Raw genomic sequence first — 17,054 nt, 5'->3', positions numbered from 1 at the left:
AGCACAGAGAGGCAACACATGGGTAAGTTGGATGAAAATAGAAGGAATTCCCTTTGTGAAGAAGTTGTGGCTTGAGTGGGAGCCTGGGAAGGAGTTTGTCCTGTGATTGGTATGGATTGCTGTGTTTTCTTGAACCCGCTCCTACAATATTTTGAGATCTAATTTTGTGCAATAGTACTCTGTTCTTTCTCTTTCATTAAGTCATAATGTACTGATAATAATGTATTCTGTTGCTTAATTGGAATGTGAAGTATTATTTCATTTTTGGTTCTAGCTTGAAGTTAAGTATGGAGGAGGGAGCTGCTTTTCATAAATAACTGCATTTAATACTAAAGGCAAATATGACGAACTGGAAAATTAAAAATTATGGCTTTTCCCACACTAAGAAATGTCTACTTATTTTAATGGAAGCTGTAAACATTAACAAAGAATTTTCTCTTTCAGATAACCTAGTGCACAATTTCACACAAAAAAACAGACATTGCAGTGTTTGTGGTGTTTGAGATTAGGAACAGTCAGAATGATGATACCTTTGCCAGTATTTGGGGGTGATTTTTGTTATTCTGGTATTTGAATAAAACATATTCAATTAAGCAAATGAGATGACTTATGGAACCTTGGTTTTGACAGATTTCCAGAAGAAGCAGCCAGATGATGACTCAACTCCCAGCACAAGCAACAGCCAGTCAGATTTGTTCTCTGGAGAAACAAACAGTGACAACAGCAATACCTCTCTAACCACGCAGGCCGCTAACTCCAACCAGCAACTTTTGACAGAACTGAATGTAACTTCACCGAGCAAAGAGGAATGTAAGTGCACAAGTCCTAAGTGAGAGCAAATGAAACAAATACGTTTCTCTTTGTTCGCAATGTTATGTTCTACTGACTTCTTTTTGGAAGTAAAGGAGGTCTGCTTTTTGATGGTAAACAGTAGAAGTTACTCAGGAAATGAAAATTGATGATTTTAACCAAAGAGCAAAGGAAAAAGAGTCACAGGAGTTTCTGGTTAACTTTATAGCTGTCTGAAATGCAGCATGCAATTTAATCATTTAATTTTATTGTTTAAATAATTTAATTATATAAGTATTGAGGCACTTCTATTTTGAGAATTTTTCTCAATTGATAGTAAGTTAATATATATACTTATTTGATTTTTAATCATTACAGTTGCATGTAGTATTGTCTGTAATGCATATTTGTTTAAATTCCTGCTAGCTCACTTAGATAAACAAAGCTTCACATGTTAACCTGCCTCTTTCTTTCACACACTCTCTTGAAATGTTAGGCAAATTTTTTTCCTTAAGCTAGGCTAAAGAATTTAAAATTAGTAGAAGTGTATTGTGATAAAGAGCTTCACTCTAAACCTCTTTACAAGTTCACACTGTATCTGTATATTGAGTTTAGAAATCTGCATTCTTTAAGTTAAGCTTAAATGAATAATTTATAGTTTCATGTTGCTCAAACCGTAGCTTTATTTTAGAAGGTTCTGCCTAGAGAGAGTCCCTCTTGAGCTGTGTTCACCTATGCATCTTATGTAGTAGACTGATGTACATGCTGTAAGAAAAACACACTCATTTTTGATGAAGAATCTCCTAGAGCTGCACTTATTTTTCTGCTGAAAATAAGGATACCGAAAAAGCACAAGGATTGAGAGAGCTTTGATACAGCACGATTGCTTTCAGTTATGTTCAATGTTTACATAGGCTGATTTTTACTGAGTTTCAAAAGTATTTACTCTTTTTACAGGTAGTTAGACCTTGCATTTATGTTCTTCTTATTTATTCAGAACAGCTATGGACAAAGCAGTAATTGCTGCTGTGGGATTGTAGTAATTTATTAGATTAAAATAAAATGCTTAATTTAAAATGAACTTTTCTACCTATATATGGGAATATTTTCAGAAATACAGCAAGAAGTAATAGGTACTTCCTATTGTTTATGCTTGAACCTCCTGATATCAGAAATAAGGGTAAACTTGCTGTGTAACTTGTCGCTCCTTCACACACCCAGTGGCTGCAGAACACCCATCTCTTCCTTCTGTCCAGCATTTGTCCAGGGGAAACCTGCAGTATCATGTAAAAACAAAAAACAAAGCTTTAAAATACCCTTCCAGTGAAATGTTGTGCTGTAGCATCGCATTTGGGCATTCGCAGGACAGTGGGATTCAGCACCTCTGCTGGCTTATTAGCAGAGATCTACTATCCGGCATTATAGGGTGCTTTTCTGGTGCTTATTGGGTCAGGTTTCATGAATTGTGTTCAGTGATGAATTAAATTGTGTTAAAATGTTTCTCTTGTGGCTGAGAAGCACTTGGGGGTATGTGGGAAGGTGATTACAGAGAGGGAAAGAAGGGAGGAAATTAAATCATGTCCTTCACCCTGGATCGTTGTGTGCTTGTGAACATACACTCAAGGTGATGGATATTAGGCAGTACGGCCTGCAGAGCATTTGAAAATATTACCTATAAAAAATTCTTTATGACTTCCTGCTGGGGTGATTGTAAGTGAAATACAGTGGAGAGATTTATTTAGAGCTGGAGCTCTTTCTGTCTTCTCTCACATCTCCACTACCTCTTTAATGAAGCTTAATACCATTTATCAGAAATAATTATGCACAGATGGAGCTTTTCTGGTGGGTAATGGTCTCAGAGTGGAAGAGTCTTTCCTGTAATGAAGAATGCGAAAACTTTAAATGCCTTTTTGATTTTAATTTAAGGGCATCCTTTTCTGTGTAATATTTATTTTTCAACAAGTTCCATAAGGCACGCACTGCTCTCATTGTAGCTATGTCCTTTAAAGACTGATACTTTGCAGCGCTGTGTGATGATGTACAGCTATGTTCTGTTCAGAATAGAATTGCAGTAATGCACCAGAAATCAATATATTGGGTTATTAAGGTAATCCCCATCAGAGAATGGAAAGATGAGAGCACTCAGGAAGGATTCTCATGATGTACCCCATTTCTCTCTCTTCCCTGTCGTGCTTCTGAGGAGAATCTCACATCCAGGCATTTGCTATAGCAGTTTAGTTCCCACGGTAAGGAGTTTGGACAAAATAGGAGGAGGTCGTTGAGGCAGTTAAGAAATTCCACTCATGTTACGACAACTAAAGAGAACCATAGAAGCTCATGTGGTAGGATTTATATTCTGTGTTGGAAAGACTGTAGGTTTTTTTATTTGTTATTTCTAGTAGTCATTTCCTTTTTAAACACTCAGTGAGTGATGGAGAGGAAATGTTCCTTGCACTGAATTTTGCAGGAGGTCATTGTGACAATTACTGAGCTGCTCATATACATGTCCAGGTTACAGTGACTTTTTTCCCAAACCCTCAGTTCTGAGCAATGGCTGCTTTGCTGATGAATCTTGTACATGGAAGGCCGTTCTCAGTACTACAGTTGCGGTCAACGAAAATGCATTAAGAATTTATGCCAAGAGATGGTGGTGCAAGTTTCAGGATGTTTTTCCCCCCCCCTCACTTATGTTTTGGTTTTTATTGCATATCATGGTTGGTATGATTGATTTTTAAATGCTTTTAGGGAAATTAGGAGCTTTAGGGGAAAAGTCTTCGAGGGTTATTTTGTTTGTTTTATTTTCCATATATACTACTCCAGTTGCCTTTTTCCATCTCAAATTTTCCTGTCTATTGTATTGTCAGTGGCAGTAAGTTTTCTGAAATGAGTTTTTGCAGATAAGGAATTATCTGTGTTAATGCTGATACTGCTTTACTAAGTCTAGATTTCCATGGATTTTAATGATCTGTTTCCTAACAGGTTGTTACATCGGTCTAATTGTTGTTCCTCTGCTTTTTTACATGCAGATTAGTTTCTGTGTGTTGAAGTTCTGTTTAGTTTTAATGTATGCTTTATCTTTCACTTTGGCTCTTTTCATTTAGGAAGTCAAGGCAGGAGTTACTCTAGTGTTAGTCACCATATCAACTGGCTACTTCGGCAATGTTTTCCTTTTTCATTGGGAGGGAGAGTTGTTTATTTCTAACAGAGGAAGAAGGAATTTGTGAAAGGCCTTCTGCTTCTTTCTGCCCCTTATTCCACCTTAAACTACCCACATTTTTAAGAAGGATTAAAAAAAAAAAGGCTTGTTAAGGAAGGTTTTATGTATTTTGGTAAGGAAAAGGTCACACTGAATATGGAATAATTTTGCTTAGTTTCAAGTCTTCATTGCTTTCTCTGGGGCTGTCACATTATTTTTCTGTCAGTGTGTGAGTAGACCTAAAGTTGACACTGTGCAGGTTTAAAACTAACCGTGTTGTTACGTGGCAGGAGAAATGTCAGTGTGAACAACTCGAATTCTGGCAGCTGGATCAGATCTGATATTTCAGTAGTTCTTAGCTTCAGTTGACATTATTTTATTTTAATTATGTGCTTAACTCTTCCTGGCCTCCTCAAATTAGCAAAAACCACAGTTGAAAAAGGACAGAAGGAATATCTGATGTTTCAGAGCTGTTAAATGCTCTGCATTTCTACAGTGAAGACTTTGTAAAGAAGATACACAAAGACCTGAGGTATTGCTGTAAATGTCACAAAATACATTGGGATTTCAGCACGGAAAGGGTGACAGTCACTGTCCACGCCTTAACTCTGTGTGCTGAGTTTCTGAAGTCTAAATGTGATTGTCAGGGCTGAATGCCTGTAAATTTTTTCTAGTTACTGTATAGCTTCCAAGATTTGAACTGTTGCATATCGAGCTTAAGCATTTTCATCAATTTATTTCAAATGCTTAAACACATGATTTGCAAGACAAGTTTAAAGAAAGCTTTAAAACACTGTTTCTTTTATTAAACGTTTGCATGTGCTGCGAACACTGACTTGCAACCAATTATGAAGTTATTTTGGTGAATTTACTTTTTGTACATAAGAGGCACTACAGCTGGCACACAGAATGCAGCAGGCTCCCATGAGAGATCTCTGGCAGAAAGGTGAGAGATTGGTTGTTTTTCTGCTGCAGCTTTTGAATGTTTATCGTCTAAATTTCATGGCTTATTGAGGCATGACTGTAAAAAGCAACACAGACTACAGTACTAAGAACATAATAATTTTTTTTTGTCTTCTGAGTAGTAATAATGAAAAAAAAACCACAACAGTTGTCAGGTTTTTTTCAACATAACCTCATCAAAAATGGATAAACAAGCACATCTTTTTTTTTTTTTTTTTCTTTGTTGAATAGCCTTTTCTCTGGCAACATGTGAAAGATTTCTAACAACTTCAAGCTACGTCAGGTTTTGTATTTTGCTTGGGCTTGTCAGGAGAGTCAGAAAGGTCAGCTTTCCTATGTATGCTCTGAAAATACTTGAGAAATGACCTGTTCATTGCCATACAACTCAGTTTTGTATGTCCTGTCATTTTTATAGTTCTGGCTATGGGGATGTTCTTCTGGCTCATCTTTGATTGAATGTTACGTATGTACCTGCTTTTATAATATATTAAATATATAAACAAGCCAAGCTAGAATTTATTTTTGTCTTGCTTGTTAGAGATGGTTGTAGAAATTAATTTGCTTTGCTGCTGACCTGTTTTTTCTGATACCAATTAGTAGGTGTTTCCTCCTATCTGAAAGAGTGCAGTAACAGCTGAAGTTGCTCTAGACTATAAAACTAGCCTACTTGACCCACGCGATTTAATATTGCAATTAAACTCACGTAACTAACAAAGCTACAGAGCTTTGTCATAGCTAGATAATGGTGATGAGAAGTAATTCTGATTTTCCTTACAAACTCACCAGATCTACACATTCTTTCTTCTTCTGCTCAATTTTGTCTTGTATCAGGAAAAAAGAGAACATGCACCTCCACTACAGAAAATGCATCTGGTTGTTGTTTGATGTTACAGTCATCTTTGGATCTATATGTCACAAGAACTAACTGTTCTCTCAGCTTTTTTATATTATTGTTAAGTTAGGTAACAGTAGGAGATGTTTTTCATCTTATGAGATTATTTTTAGCTTTTATTTTCCCTAAAGATACTCTGTACAAGAAGAGCCTTTTGTTACTGCTTAATGTTAAATTAACAGTAATTCAGTTTTTCATTTCATTTTTTAAACGTGGGTTTTCTTGAACATTTATCACAAAAGATGCTTTTTATTTTTTTTAAAGCACATTTTGTCTGGAGATCTACAACAATTCTTCAAAATACAGAACTGTTCTGAAATGGATGCTATCGGAGTTGCCTTCTGAGAAATGCTGCTTAAAATTTGGTACCAATACAGAACATTTGGGAGTTAGAAATTTGATAAGAAAAAATGTACTATGTGTGGTAGAAGAGTTGCCTTTAGCATTATTTGAGGATCTTTCTTTGAGTTTTAATCTGGTCCTTACAGTCCCGGTATCATCTGAAGAACATTTCTTAACATATAAGCTAGAAAGATCTGGCCCACAGAATGATGAAATGAACACTTCCTTCCCTGCCTGTGGCATGATAATTTCAAAACATAATGAAAATCAGCAGAATAAGACCACTGTTAATTGTTCCCTCTGATTTATAGTCACTTCACATTGCAGAGTAGACAGTACATCCTAGGGTCCCATTTATTAAAGTGAAAGGACCTCTTGGAAAATGAAACAGAAACTCAGCCAAATAATACAAATGCAGGTTTAGAATTGCCCACTTATCAAGGTTATATACAAGTATTTCTAATAATATAATGTCACTGCCAATTTCAAAAGCACATTTTTACACTTCAAATGTTATCCATGAAGGAGGGAAGTATCATGTCTACTTTACAAATGGGGAAACTGAGGAAAAGCAACTAATGGAGCCCAACAACTGTCAAATGGAATCTGAATCATGGCTGTTTCCTTTGTTTCTGTTGTTAAATGCACCAAAGCAGCAAAGCACTCCAGTTTTCAATTCCTTCTGCAAAAGCTGCGCATAGATAGAAATCCACAGAATAAATAATGGCACGTTTGTACAAATAATTTTTAAAAGTATATGTTTGTATGTGGCATAATCCTCTTATCAGCTTGGTAATGACGTGACATAAATTACATGTTCTGCAGCAGATAAGTAATGGAAGTGCTCTAAAATGTCTTGTTTTTATTTCCATAGAGACCATCCTGTCTGTCTGGAGACTGAATTTAGAGATTTACATCCCCATTTGTTTATGTATTTGTGTTCATAATCAATGACTGTTTTCATACTCAATTGTGTAGATTAATTAGATTAGATTAGATTTCTACCGATTCAGCAAATGTACGTTGCTGGATTACTGGTTTTGATAGATTTTCAAAGATGTTTTCTTCCTGCATTGGAAATAGCAGTAAAATTCTCCTTGTCCTGGTAACAACACTGCCTTTCAAGAATATTCTGCTCTTTTATGATCCCCTCTTCTTGCCTGTTGCATAGGCAGAGCTGGTCTTTTTCTGGAGAGGAGGAGCCATAGCAGTGCTGTAAGCTCAAAGCAGCATTCGGATGTGCTCAGAGAGGAACAAACCTTACAAAGCTTCGTGCTCCTTAACTTTATTTTCATCTTTGTTCATTATCTGGCTTACAGATTTTGCATTATCTGTAATTGTTTCAATGTGTTATTGTGCTCTTACATGAGCACGGTTTCACTCCATTCTGCAGCTTTCCTCTAGTCAATGGATACCATTCAAAGCGCTGTGCCTCGAACTACTGTACACCTGGCTCAAATATTGTGGGTTCAAGGAGAGTTTGCCCTAGTACTTCGCTTCTTTTCCTGCACGGGAAAGTCTGAATCACTTCACTTTACTTCCCCAATTCTGAAGGTTCTTTAACAGGTTACACCCACTCAGAGCATGTCCTGCAGCATGGGTGCTGCTTGGCAATTGTTAGTCTTTCAGGAGGATAGGTGAGCAATGTGGAAGGGCATTTTGAAGGTTGATATAAACATGGATAAATAAATCAAAATAGACTATAATAATTAATAAGAGATGTTGAAATACAGGTAATACATAAAATCTTACTACTTTGGAGATTTTCCTGAGAAAGCTTGTTTTTAAATGCTTGCTTATTCATTGAGTTGCACAGTTCTTAGTAATTTGACAACCTGTTTTTCCCAATCGATGTATTTGGTGCACTGTTAACAGTACCTAACAGAAAGCTAGTTGTATGAGAAGCCAAAAACAGAGCAGCTGCATTAACAAAACCCGTTCTATGTCGTTAGTGTTCAGGTTAAAGGATTTTGTTTTGTCTTTCCTTAATAGTGTTTGAATTTGCAGACTCGGTGACTGTCACAATTATTTCTTCAATGGCTTTTAGTATTTTTGCATTTTTAATCATCTGCTCTCAGAACTACATTATTGCTCGGCGGCAGCTGCTTTTGTTTGGAAGAGGAGTTGCAAATGTCAGAAGGCACATACTGGAAAAAGTAGGAGCAGAAGCTACTGTTTAATCTGTTAGTTGGATACAGAATAGAAAGATATCTTTTTTCTTCCATTTTAATCTCTTGGTTATACTGAGAAAAATAAATCTACAGCCCTGTGGGTGTTGTGTTAGAAGTTAGACGTGTGGCCTTTTGCTGTGCATTGAAGTGTTTTGTGTATCAGTGTCAAATTCCCTTGAAAAAGTTATTTTTTAGAACAAAGGTACAGATCTATCCTGAAACGCTCAAAGTCATAAGCTACTTTTGGGTATAGCCAAAAAGCACTGGTGCTCTGCTGTAGCTGACTTTGCTTTGCTCTCGTGCAGAATTTTTATCAAAGCTATGAAAAATGCACTCCCTTATTTCAAATAGTATTAAGGTATCTGTACTGGGTGTTATGTATACTAAAAGATTCAATATAATGACTTCCACACAGAATTGTACAGTCAAGCCCATACTACATAGCATTGAATTATGCATGACATTTTTAATGATGCAACTAAAACAGTAGCAGAAGGAAGCACTGCAGAGGACAGGGAGCCTTCACTGTTTATTAGGCACTGTGCTTGCCTGTAATTATTAAGCACGTATGCGTTCAAATCCCCACATATTCTGTCTTGAAACTAATGCTGTGCTATACAAATTGAAGATATATGAAGATAATGCCTAATGAAAGAAGATTAAGTGAAAGAAAAACTAATACAGGGAAGTGCAGAATAGATACTAGCTTATTATATTGAGAGTGGCAAGTAAAGATCTTATGTTTAGTTGGATGCTGAAATATAAACAAATGTAAATATTTTCTGGTAATTTTGACATGGTAATTTTGAGAACGGTCCCAGCAGGGTCTAGCCATTTGCTTGCAAGCCAAGCCATTGCCAGCTTGCCTTTAGCTTGCCATCACATTAAAGATTACCTCTTGCACTGTTAAGAAATGGTGTATGTTACGAGGTGGATTTTTTGGGGAGAGCAGGAAACCCTTCACTGAAAAACTTGTAAAAACTGTGAAATCTTTGCTTTTAAATGCATTGAAGTTAAATCAAATGCACCCCAATAATTCCCTTACGTCTTTCCCTCCCTGTTGCCTACTTTTCCTTTCTTTTCATGGTGCTACGATACCATGAGCTTTACAGTGTAGATTGCTAACCAAGGCCTTTTGCTTGGAGAAATATGTCGAAATAAAAGAAAAACTTGAAGGCAGAGCATCTTCGAAAAAAGTAAAAAGAAACAAACAGTTTACAACCAGGTCAAATTTAAAAATAATTAAAAAGAGAAAAACATATTCCAAAATACACGGTGTTTTTACCAAAATCCACAAAAACTGGAAGGGAATAAAAAAGGGAGTAAGCATTTCTTGGCAGGTGAAGACTTAGATTAAAGCTTTTCCTGCCAGTGTACTCAGCTCTGCTGTATTAACAGCATGCTATTACTTACACTGAAGAAATTCAATGCAAACTTGATTATTGGTGTCTTGATAGCCAAACCTCTACTAGATCATAGAATCATAGAGTCGTTTGAGTCAGAAGGGAACCTTTAAAGGTCATCTAGTCCAACTAGCATCATCCAGTTTATAATATCCAATTATCAAAGCTATGATATGTCATTACCAGTGGTAATGCTACTGTCAGGTTGTCTTGGCTTCACGGTATAGGTTTTATTTTTATTTATTATTCCTGCCAGTTGCTGAATGCACTGAATTGGTTGCTATTTTAACAAGATCTCTGGAGAACTCTTCAGCGATGATGCGTATTGAGAAAAAAGCCAGAAAGTAATTTACTACCAAACAGACACCAAATGAATGGGAACAGTCCAGAGCTCAAAAGAAACTTAATCATGGAAGAGTTTATTAATGTATGCCTGTGCTGCACTTTGAAAACATAATGAGAACAAGATAAGAGGCAAAGTCATTATCTTACTAGAGTTGGTGTCAGGGTTTCTGTTGACACCAAGGAAGTGCTCAGTTCTTCTTGTGTGTTAGTTTTAGATTGTTTAGCTAAGTGTCTAGCTTTTTTCCAACATAAATAGCACCTTTGTCAACAATGGAAAAATCACAATCACAACAATATTTTCTTAAAACTCTCTTAAAATATTGAAGTATAACACAACTTATCTCTTTGCTTTAGCTTCTTACCTGTTCTTTCAGTAGAAGTCGTTTGGATTTGACTAGGAAGGAAATACTGAGAACAGTAGACTACTTCCATATGTTCTTCCAAAGACAATTGTTTGTCAGCTTACTTTATATTTCTAAGTATAATCTTGATGTGGTTTTAGATGTTAAATATAGATGGCATTTTGAGACTTAAAATGTTCTCTGTTTGCAGGTGGGCCATGTACAGGTACAGCTCATGCCTCATTAACCACACCTACCAAAAGATCTTGTGACTCAGGTATGTGTTTCTGGGGGGTTAAGGAGTAGGATTTTCTATAATATGTAGCTGTATGATTATAGCTTAATGATCAAAGCTAGTAACTATATCTAGAGAGTGCCAAATTGAAAATAAACATTGTTGATTTGCTATCGTTTTATATAAAGTAGTTGTGTGGCAGAGCCCTGTTAAGTGTAAGTCATTAAACATAGTGTGTTTTCAGTTAGCTTTGGCTGCCTCAGAAATACAGAAGTAGCTAGTTTAAGTGTAGCAAATACTGTATTATTCTTGTAATCCTCCCCTTTGAATTTGAAATATCGAATATAAAGCTGTTTGGAGATTTCTGGTTGAAAATGCAATACAGAAAGCTGATGTTTACTCTAATCAAGACTAAATTTTTCCTGCTTTGGGTTCTTAACAGTGATTTTAATTCTACGTGGAGGATATAGATTAGATAATCTGTCACAGAGCTAGTGTTAGTGATGTGTTAGGTCACTGCCAGGCCGAAGTTGCTGCATCTGCAACAGATCTGTCATAAAGAATCATACCAGTACTTGTTCAGGCAGGCATCCAAGCTATCTGTGTTGGCTCAGACATTTTTCAGACTTTGGTTTTGCAGTGTGTTAAGGAGAGCTCATACAACCCTTTCCACTAGCACTGTTGTGGAAAGCCTTAACCTCCTGTGGAGAGGCAGTGAAAGGCATCTAAATAGTAGTAACATTCTAGCTAGGTCTACTTCCTAGCTAGGAATTCTAGCTGGGTCTACTTCCAAAATAGATATTGCCTATATTTACATTTATATATTAATTTAGCTGTATTGAATGCAGAAGGGAAGGGTTGTCTTGATAAAGGGCTCTAATTCTTTAGAAATGTAAGATAAATTTCCTCAGAGATCATTCTTTCAAAAAGTCTTTCAAACTATCATACATTTGGCTGAACTATGGTTATTCCATGTGTGCATGCTATTAACTGGTTCGGTATACAGTGGATTCAATTTAAGAAAAGCTGTGTTACCGTGCAGGCTCAGAGCTCTCAGATGATGCATGGTAAGCTGTGCCATTGTTGTGAATATTGTTTGCCCAAGAACTTTTTAAGTTTGGCTTTGGAAGGTGCTGGATATAGTTTCTCCAGAGTATAAAGACTGAGTTTCCCTTATGTGGAAGCATACCTAAATAAGCAAAAGTGTTTGCTTCTATTTTCCTTGCAAACTACTCTGCTTCAGTCATGGTATTATTAAATTGTATTTTCTTTGTATGTTAATTATTGTACAATTTAACACCAGTTTTCATTGCAGGGTAATTAAAAAGCTTTCTGTGATGTCATACAAATTGAAAACAGAGGACTGAGCAAATATTAATAAAACAAATGCACATATGATTAGCAAAAAGGCAAATCAGTCCTTTATTTGCAGTGCCATATAGGAACAGTAAGAGCTCCTTAGAACAAAGCCATTGAAATTACTAGATATGTTGGAAAACATCCATTAAGTGGTTGGCTAACTTTTCTCAGTAGATCTCTTATTATTAGTTTATGCCAGTGTTTGGCATCTTGTATGTCCATGTGTTAATCATTTGATTTTGTGTTTAATGAGAAATAAGGATATCTTAATCTGATGCCACAAATTTCAGTCAACTAATTGTAATGGCTTTATATTGCTTTATTTTCCTTTGTTTCTTCATTAAATGCTCAGTAATTTGCATATCTTGTTTGTTATCCCTTACATTAATAAACCTGTTACCAGGAGTTACACTTCGCTACAGAGCTTGTCTTTTCAGTCTACTTTTCAGTGCCATCTTGAAACGAAATAAAAATCTTTTCTAAGTCCGCTTTTAGGAGTCTAGGTAGGAATGTGGGAATTGAGAGGAAACCATTGGGTACAATATGTTTGTCAGAAATGGCATCTCATCTTCAGGCTCAGGAAGCACACTGTGTGGATGGATGTTTCACACTACATTCAGTTCCATTTAGTCTCCCTTCGTAGGACATTATTTAGGTGACTACAAGCAATGTATTTCAATACCACATATTGCATATAAACCTCTCTTCAGTAAGAATTCAACATTTCTTCTGCTCTGGAGCACTTTGAAGGAAGAATGTTTTGGTGGAATTCATCTGTGTGATTCTTTTTCCCTTCAAGCATAGTTTTTCCCTAAAGTCTGCCATATATCAGCATTTGAGATGGAAAATTAGAAATTTGACCTACATATGTTGCAAGCAGGTTCCTGTCAGGAAGATATTAAGGAAGGCATAAACCTTTCATATTTTATTAGCCTTAATGTAACCACCGAAGAAAGATCAAAACAATAAATCTGTCAAGACTTGGGGAAAGTTCTCTTACAAAAAAACAGTTTTTACCTCATGCAGTTGTCAGCTTGTGTGCTGGAGGAGCTGTGCAGATAAAAAATGGTGTTATGACACCAAATAGCGGTGTCTGCTTTTGTTCTTTTTCCTTCCTCTTTGCCAGAATCACTGCTGTGGTAAAAAGTATTTATATTCCAAAGTGTGCCCATAGGACAAGGATTATAATGAAAAGAATGAGTAAAGAGTTGCAGTTATTAGTTTGGATGGTGCCTTGAAGGTTTAGGAGAGTCAGTAGTCTGAAGGTTTTATAGGAAATTAAGATGGGACCGTGGCCTGATGCACAGCTTTTCTTGTGTTTTGACTTGTTTCTTAATGGCTAAATATTGTTATGATTATGGCAGGTTCTCTGAGGCTTGCTTTAGTCGGAAGGGCATCCAGATTCCATTCGTATTGGGTTCCTGTGTTGTGAAAGCGAGCACTATGTAGCATGTCGCTCTTCTTTTTCTGCTGTGGAACTTAAAGATGATTTTATGTGCAATTCAAAGCAGCCAGATTTTATAACAATATCACACAGCTTAAAGAAAACTGGAAAAAATCAGTGGAGCCGTTGCAGTGTGCTCAAACTATTTTAAACTGTGTGGTAGAGAGACCAGTAGAAGCAGACTGTTGAAGTGCAGTAATAATAAAGTCAATTCGTAGATTGTATCCCTGAAGTTGGGGAGTTTTCAAATACATGGTTTCTCACTTATGGCTCATAAAACATCTTTAGTACTCTGTGCAGGTATACGGGCAGCAAACTCACATTTTATTGGTGTATCTGTCCTAGATGGCTGTGGTGGTATCTGTTTTGTGCAAGATCACAGTATCTTGTGTGCTCTGTGTCTTTTCTAGTATGAGATTTGAGTCTAGAAGATTCAAAGATTGCATGTCATGCAGATGCACGGTCCTTTTTTGAAGATTCTGTTTTATTGATGTCTTATAATAATACTTTGAGACTGAACCTTGGCTATCAACACAAGAGTCTTTTTGGAGTTACAGAAAGGACAGGCTGTGAAAGTATGGATATTACAAATTTTCACCAACAGGCATCTCCAACAAGCCATTAGTTCTTTCTCTTTTTTTTTTTTAATTGATAATATGATATGAGTTGAGTAAGTACAAAAAGACCTGGTCCACCACTAATTAGACTTCTTTTATTCATCTGAAGTGCTAAGTGCCTGTGTAAAGACTGTACAAAAGCTTAGTGAAGAGAGTTGATACCATTAAAACAATTTGGAGATATTTTGCTTATGTTTCAAGGGACTTCTAAGGTATTCTTCAGTGTTTGACTTTTGGAGGGCACTGTGTTAGAAATCCAACCTTCTTAGAGCTCTCTCACCAAAAGAAAAGCGATGATAGAACAGCCTTCAAGAAGCACTATAAATCACACAGCCCTGGCAATAATAGTGTCCATTAGAGATACTCTTTTTTTTTTTTCTTTCCCCTGCTCAGTTTCCAGCTGTACTCTAATAGAGCAGCACATCAAGCAAGGCTGTAAATAAAAGTTATAACCTAATAGGTGAGCTCTGAAGTGGAACGGACAGGAGCTGAGGCATGGAGGCCTTATTATTGCTCATCAGCAATTATAAACAGGATGAAGTATCTGGGACTTGCACCGATGCAGCAAGAGCTAATAGAGGCTGGGAGATGACACTGTACCATGATCAGATGATGTATGTTGATGGGTTTTTACTGTTTCATCTTATTGCCTATTTCCGTGATGTGTTGTAATGTCTGTTCTGTGCTTCCATATGCATCTGGATAGACAGATCCGATTCCCCTGCTGTTCGAAGAAGCTTGATGGCTTCTGTACATATACTTTACATCAGTTTCCAGTATTGATTATCCAAGAGCCTTCTCAAATTGTTACAATTATTGTAGATTAAAATCCATCTAACGGTAAGGATCGTAATAGTTGCATCACTAAACAACATTAAAGATTTGCTGCAATTGTAGGATTTATTCTCAGTACCACCTTACTCGATTTTTAAAAAATGCCCTCATTCATTAATAATATGGGTATGGTTGTCTTTTACACTAAACATCTCACGTGCGTTTTTAGATTAAATGGGTTATAACTGGTGTGGCTGGAGAATCTGAAGAGGTGAATTTGGGGTCAGTATATCAAAAAATTTGTTGAAAGTCAGCTATAGCTGTGATGATCCTTGCCTATGAGTTACAAAAACTTCAACTGTTCCTGGGAAGGTTTTTAAGAGCTTGTTAGCACACAGTAATTGGTAATATTCACAGAAAGGTCTGTCACGATCTTTTATCTATCACAGTGTCTAGCACACTTCTGTACCAGACATCTAAATCATCTCTTTACAAGGCTATGGAGAAAAAATGCCTTGAAATTTAGCCTGTACTTCCTTTAATCTAAAGAGAAGTTTTGCAAGAATCTTCATAGTTCATACGGTAGTCACTTATGCCATGTACTTCTGAATGGAATTTTCTGCTGGAGTATTGAAAAAAAATGCAACATTTAGAAACAAAAAGGTGTGCAGCAGCATGACAGCATGTGAAAACACTGGTTTCAAGCCTCATCTACTTAATATAAATGGGATAAAATAAATAGATGTTTTTAAATTCTCTTAAGATTTTAGGATGGAAATATTTATAACTGCTTATGTTCACACTGCAGTACACTAAGACAGATGGAAGCTCATTCTGTTCATGGTAGGCATTCCTTTGACATTAACTTTCATACCTGCTGGTTCTTTGTGTTCCTGTTTTCCTGTGTGCTGTGTATAAAGTGAGGAATCCAGACAGTTGTAGTGGCCTGTAGGACAGCACATGTCTTCACTCTGTGGAAGGTAATAATTCCGACTTTGGGAATAATCCCTTTGTCTAATCAGTCTGTCAGAGCAATTTATGACAGGCTGCTGCAGGCCTTAAAATATAAAGTCACTGTTATGGAACAGAATCAGTAGATGAATATGGTAATTCATATACTTAATATTATTTGCCATTTTATGACATTGTGTTGCTGGTAATTGTACCAGAACAGGTTAATGCTTTTAAGTGCATGTGAGACAGTCAGATATGATACCCATATACGTTGCTGATGTATACTTTCTGATGACAACAGGAAAACTTTAGAAATAAAAGGTTGCACGTTCCTTGTAGTGTGGTAGATCAGCATAGCTGTATTCAGCTGCTTTGTGCAGAAAGGGATATTCTGCAGTGCTTTCTGGTTTAAGCAGCAGAAATGTGTACCAATTTCAGTAGATTTTGGCTGTTGGGTATCTTTAGCTTGTGAGAAACAAGTTTTTTCTCACCCACGAGGAGAGGAAGAAAGCACTTTGGTGAACTAGAATTTAAAAACAATACTTTTTTTTAATGGGGAAGTGACTAAAAGGTCACCTGGCCACTGTCACAGCTATTTGGGATCTGTCCCACCTTGTCAGTTCATCCAGTCAAATACTGAAGTTCACAAATCCAACATCCTGACCTGTTCGGATCAGGAAGATGACTTTGTTAATGATGGACTTTAGCAAATGAGAAATATAGCTTTTATCTTTTTTACTTTGGCATTTTATTGCACTGGAGGCTCGTTGAACCAGTTTAGTTTTAATTATTTATCCTCAAATAGATTTAAAAATGCACAGCCACTCATATTTACTGACAATTTCAGTGAGCGTCAGAGAGCTTCAGTATAAGTGTTTCCTATTTTCTATTTAAAGTTAAGTGTCAGGAGGACCTCACAGAATCACCAAGGCTGGAAAAGACCTTCAAGATCATCCAGTCCAACCATCCACCTATCACCAATAGTACTCAATAAACCATGTCCCTCAACACAAAATCCAAAAGTTCCTTGAACACCTCCAGGCTCAGTGACTCCAAAAAATAAAAATACATAGAAATAATTTTAGAGTCTCTTCGAAGGGTGCTGAGCATGAACAGGGGAAAAAAAAAGATAATTTCCTTAAAATTCTGTTAAGTGATTGTTATGCAAAGAAGTTACTTTTTTCCTATTTCATTTCCAAGTAATTATCCATGAAATAAACTTCACGAAG

The 17,054-nt window shown here is 36.4% G+C and overlaps 1 protein-coding gene across 1 annotated transcript in view; it reads left to right on the top strand.

Moving 5' to 3' along the window:
• The first annotated feature begins 587 nt into the window (after positions 1 to 587).
• The window catches only part of ZFAND3 (zinc finger AN1-type containing 3), a 42,741-nt gene continuing 26,274 nt past the window's right edge, over positions 588 to 17,054 (top strand). The window contains exons 1-2 of the mRNA XM_003203931.4: positions 588 to 810; positions 10,654 to 10,719. Coding sequence (XP_003203979.1) covers positions 603 to 810; positions 10,654 to 10,719 — 274 coding nt within the window. The 5' untranslated portion in view covers positions 588 to 602. The remainder of the gene's footprint in view (positions 811 to 10,653; positions 10,720 to 17,054) is intronic.

The sequence above is a fragment of the Meleagris gallopavo genome, chromosome 2 (genome assembly GCF_000146605.3).
Source record: "Meleagris gallopavo isolate NT-WF06-2002-E0010 breed Aviagen turkey brand Nicholas breeding stock chromosome 2, Turkey_5.1, whole genome shotgun sequence".
Lineage (NCBI taxonomy): Eukaryota > Metazoa > Chordata > Aves > Galliformes > Phasianidae > Meleagris > Meleagris gallopavo.
Note: the sequence above shows the minus strand (reverse complement) of the source record. Positions and strands in the feature narration are given on the sequence as shown.